At 60.4% G+C, this 5,341-nt stretch overlaps 1 protein-coding gene across 1 annotated transcript; it reads right to left on the reverse strand.

Moving 5' to 3' along the window:
- Positions 1 to 1,387: 1,387 nt before the first annotated feature.
- On the reverse strand, positions 1,388 to 3,996 carry LOC121852559 (RPA-related protein RADX-like). The gene is made up of 2 exons (XM_042346525.1): positions 3,577 to 3,996; positions 1,388 to 3,520 (listed from the first exon to the last, which is right to left on the reverse strand). The coding sequence occupies exons 1-2, from the start codon at positions 3,994 to 3,996 to the stop codon at positions 1,388 to 1,390; spliced, it is 2,553 nt and encodes an 850-aa protein (XP_042202459.1).
- Between the last annotated feature and the right edge of the window lie 1,345 nt (positions 3,997 to 5,341).

Here is a 5,341-nt window from a genome sequence, read left to right on the forward strand (position 1 = left end):
ACCTGCAAAACTTCGCAAACGTTCAGGTCACATGAGCAATTGTAAATGCTTCCGAATCCGTCAGGGGAGAACGAGCAATACATCGTTCGCGAAACCAAAAAACCTTAACACAGGCACACGCGGTACGTTATAATATTTGACATTCGTGGCCGAGTATAACCGCTGTGAATGGCTGTCTCCCCCCCCACCGCCCGCGCTTGAAAAGGATGTTAAATTAATTAGGCCGCTATACCAGCGAAGGACACTAGCAACGCAAATAATAAAATAAAAACCAACCGCTAACATCTCGTGTGATTTGTCGGTCACGTTTCACGACGCACGGTAAGTCGTTTTATGTCCTGAAGGAGAGGGCGACCTTCCTGCCTAGTTACTGCCCAGCGCGCCGCAGACTCGGGTTTTGCAGATCTCCGGGAGCACGACCGAAAATAATGATAAATAAAAACCACCGATACTCGCCACTTGGCCTCATGCCCACAGAGGTTTTGGCAAACCGTCGTGCCGATGTCCGCGTTGAGCAAAACTGCAAGGCACATGGACAGGATTCATTCGATCTTGAGGGTGCGACCGGTCGAAATTTACTTGAGGGTGAGGTTACATTTTCTTGCGGTCAGGTTAAAAAAAAGTTAAAATGCACGGGCACAATCGCAAAAACCTTCCGTTGTTCGGATGGCTTCCGTTTACGAGTGGTACGAGCCCACACGCAGGCTTGGTTACAGGCGCTGTGAGGTTAGACGCTGCATGGGTGCAATGCAAATGATGCTCCAATTTACAGGTGGTAAATTAGGGTCTTGCCGTGGAGTGGGAATTAATCTCGGCAAGCGAATTGGTTAGATTTCCAGTCTCGGGAATTTTAAGGTGAAATATCCAGACAGGAACAACTGTGTGGAAATGGTTCCTGCCATAACAATGTGGAATTTTCTTTACTACTTGCTGTCAAACAAGTTAAGCGCCGCCCGGCACATTTAAACCTAACTCAGGAGTTGTAATGCAACGCCCAACTGCTACAAGGCAATATGGTAGAATACTGATAATAATGATGCCGCCATTAATTTAATTGTTAAGAAAATCTCGCAAACCCTATGCTAAAAAAATCCAGGCGTGTATCCGACCAAATCCATTTTGAACCTTTATTCCAAGAAATCGGAATACATGAAAACCCCGCTGAAGAGACGGGTCAGAAACCTACTTGCTGTGCTGTCCACCCTCCACACCCTCGTGGGGGGGGGTCACAAACCCGGCGTCCCCGAGGAGATGTGGCAGCAAATTCCCGGCGCGTCCCAGCCGGCACGATCGGCCGCACGATTCCGATCAACTCGGCACGCGGGTGCGGACGAGACGACCATATAATTCGGCAACCGAGGGCACAACGACCGACGAGACGGCGGCGTCACCCGTCCGGCGCCGGGTACGCCCGGTTCAGCGTCACCTCCACGCAATCGGCCCCAAGCCGGCACTGCTCAAGCACGAACAGCATCCTCCGGCCGGCGAGAGGCGATGCCGATTCGGTGACCTGCAGCGGCGAAACCCCGGGCGGCACGCTGCCGTGCGCCAGAATCTCCAGCAGCCCGGCACGCTCCTCGGCCAACGGGCACGCGGCCCGGCGGTCCCCGCGGTCCCACACCGGCACGAACGGCACGTCCAGCGCCACCTTGCGGTCCAGCCCCAGCAGCGTCATCACGAAGTAGCCGACGAGATCGCACGCCGGGCGGAAGGCTCCGGCGTCGGGCGCGGCGTCCGCGGGCAGGCTGGCGCGGCGTGCCGGCTGCAGGTTGCAGAGCTCGCGCTGAGCGTCGCGCCGCTCGTGGTCGTAGCGCCGCATCACGGCCTCGGCCGGCAGCTCGCCCAGGCGCAGGTGGTCGGCGAGGACGAGCTGAGAACCGGACCAATCGTTGGTCTCCCACAGGGCCTTGGCGGAGTTAGGCTCGCGCGCCGCGGGACCCCGCGCCGGCAGGATCTCTCGCGACGCGGCCAGCATCGTCCCGCGCTCGGGACCGGCCGTAGTCTCCGCCGACGGCGCGAACAAGTTGGCGACGCTCCCTTCGTTCGCGTTCACCGGGGCGCCGGGCGGCCCGGGCTGTCGATGGTTTCCCACGACGTTGTCGAGCCTCGGCTTCTTCTTCGCGGCGCCGTGACTGGCGACGGCCGCCCGCGGCTCCGTTTTCCTCGAGCGCAGGTTGTAGCTGCGCCACTCGACCACCTGCGCGGAGGTCAGCGGGACGTCGTCCTCGTCCTCCGTCTCATCCTCCGCTTGCGATGGCTGCACCGCCGCCGCCGCCGCCGCCTCCTCCGCCGCCTCCACGCCCCAGAAAGACGCCGAGGGCGACGCGTCGTGCACGCCGTTCTCCTGCCCACCCGCCCCCTCGCTCAGCTCCACGTAGCGCACCTCCGCGATGGTGCCCTGAACCACCAGGCGCTTCTGCTCGCGGTAGTGCAGCCGGGCCACCTCCGAGCGCAGTTCCTCCAGCGGGGTGACGGTGAGCGCCGTCGGCCGTCCCGCGGCGAACTCCGCCAGCGTCGTGGGCAGCGGCGGGAAGACGTAGCACCCGCCCACCGCCGAGCGGGCCAAGAAATCGTCGTCCGCGATGCCGCAGCACCACTGCGCCACCTCGAGCACCGCGGGCTCGGCGGCGTACGGCTTGCCGGCGTGCTGGCCCGAGACGAACACCTGGCTCTCGACGGACGTGGTGAGGTAGGGCCCGCCGAGGCCGTGCCTGACGCGCATCTGCGTGCACACGACGAGCGTGGCGGGCCGCAGGAGGTCGTGCACGTCGGGCTGCGACGTGGCGAAGAGCTGCAGCACGAAGGGCTCCTCGCTGCTGGCGTCCACCGCGTGCACCCAGCGGCACACCCAGAAGTCGTCGCGCGCACGCCACGGGTTCTCCTTCTTGCGGATGCGCTCCTGGCGCCCCACGAACGACACCAGGCCGACCACGTCGCACGCGCGGTCGGCCGGCAGCGAGCCGAGGTCTCGGCGGCGGGTGAAGCAGTAGCGCCCCTCGGGCAGGTGCCAGGCCGGGTCCACGCGGCGCGGGTGCACGACCCGGATGTCGGCGGCCGGGTTTCGCGAGTTCAGGTTGATCTCGAACTTCTTGAACACGGGCAGGCCCAGGTCGTAGACGTCAGGCCAGGTGCGGCACGCGAAGGCGTCCTTCAGCATGTAGTCGCCCAGAACGAGCGCCTGGCCGGGCTGCAGGCAGCGGAACCACTCGGGGCACAGCTCGTTCCACAGGACGGCGGGCACCACGCCCGTGCCGTCGCACACCTCCAGGTAGACGCGGTAGGGCCACGGCCGCAGCCTGTCCACGCGGCCAAAGTGCAGCAGCCGCGACTTGTGCAGCAGCCGCACGACGAGCGGGAGGCCCCTGGCGCCCGACGCGGCGGCCTCCGCGAGGCTCCGGACGGTGGCACGGCGCGCCGGCCGCACCGGCACGTCCTCTGCCGTCGCCTCCTCCCACCGCTGCCCGTGGTAGTCCTCGCTGTTCCACAGGGGCAGGTAGTAGTCGCGCGTTGCTCCCAGGGGCTTGTCCGCGCACGACGCCCCCGGGCCCAGGGCAGGGCCTCGGCGTCGGCGCCCACCAGCAGGCGGGAGCGCTCCGCCGTCACCTCGGCGTCGGCGATGACGGGGAAACGGACGCCGACCACCAAGCGCTCGGCCGTGCCGACGTCGTAGCGGAGGACGAGCAGCTCGCAGCCCGCCTTCAGCCGGTTCGTGTGCACCAGGTGGATCAGCCGGAGCGCCAGCGAGCACTTGAGCCGGCGCTCGCCGTCCGTCACCGTGACGTCGTAGGCGAAGCTGGGCTGCGGAGGCTGGTGCTCGCCGTGCTCCTGCGGCACCTTTAGATCGCGCAGGTAGCGCTCGACGGCGACCACGGCGACGGACGAGGGCTCCACGTTCACCTCCATGCTCTGCAGGTCGTCGAGCGTCGCGGTCAGGCGCGCCAACGGGGTGGGTTCCAGCGGCGGCAATGACGCGGGGGGTTCGGCGGAGTCGGCCATCGTCGAACGCGACGGCGGCAGTAACCGAAGGGGCGGCTCGGCACTGAAGGGTTCAAGGCGCCGGTGCAGCGTCTGCCGTCTCGCCGAAGTGCCTTGCGCGCCGAGAAGCTTGCGACGTCATCCCCCGCAGCGTTTGCCTGACCAGAGCTGAGGCTGAGAAAAAAAAAAAGAGAATTTGGCCACACGATGCCACTGGTACGTTCCTGAAGGACGACTGAGACTAAAGGTGTCTTCTTGGGGAAGGGCATAAACTGTTGGGAAGTTGAAATATATAACAGGGGTTATTACGCGGGTGGAGTCACACCACAGCCGGTTTACATCGGGGATGAGTTGCTGAAAGACACGACGGCGAATGTCGCGATGACGTAAAGCCAAGCGTTGATTACCATATAAACACATAGGCTTTTGCGACCAATATCATCCATAACAGGTTTTTTTGAAGGTTAGAAATATAAATGTCTTTAAACCCACGTCCACGCGACAAAGCCAAATAGCCAGGTTTGTCACGTAAACAGAACATGCCAATTTGTTACTAGTACATCATACCGGTGTGTTGGAAAACAAAGCCACAACATTTACAGGGTTATGTTTATGGATTTGTTTGATTAGGTTTAGGGGTATGAGTGAGGGTTATGGGTTAGGCTTGGAGTTTCTGGATATGGTTTGGAGTTAGGGCTTAGGGTTTTGGACTTGGGGGTTAGGATGTAGGGTTTAGGGCTAAATTCTGGGTTTGGAATTATGGTTAGGGTTTAGAGTTAGAGGTTAGAGTTAAGGTTTACGGTTACGTGTTATATAGGCTTTTCTTTACCACTAGATCAATGCCTTCGCAATCTATATAGGTTCATCGTGGGGGGTGGTGGGGGTGGGGTTCTGACCATACTTCACCACGCTGGTCAATGCGTAATGACCATACTTCACCACGCTGGTCAATGCGTAATGACCATACTTCACCACGCTGGTCTATGCGTAATGACCATACTTCACCACGCTGGTCTATGCGTAATGACCATACTTCACCACGCTGGTCAATGAGTAATGACCATACTTCACCACGCTGGTCAATGCGTAATGACCATACTTCACCACGCTGGTTTATGCGTAATGACCATACTTCACCACGCTGGTCTATGCGTAATGACCATACTTCACCACGCTGGTCTATGCGTAATGACCATACTTCACCACGCTAGTCTATGCGTAATGACCATACTTCACCACGCTGGTCTATGCGTAATGACCATACTTCACCACGCTGGTCAATGAGTAATGACCATACTTCACCACGCTGGTCAATGCGTAATGACCATACTTCACCACGCTGGTCTATGCAGGGGTTGGGATGTGG

The sequence above is a fragment of the Callorhinchus milii genome, unplaced genomic scaffold (assembly GCF_018977255.1).
Source record: "Callorhinchus milii isolate IMCB2004 unplaced genomic scaffold, IMCB_Cmil_1.0 Scaffold949, whole genome shotgun sequence".
NCBI lineage: Eukaryota > Metazoa > Chordata > Chondrichthyes > Chimaeriformes > Callorhinchidae > Callorhinchus > Callorhinchus milii.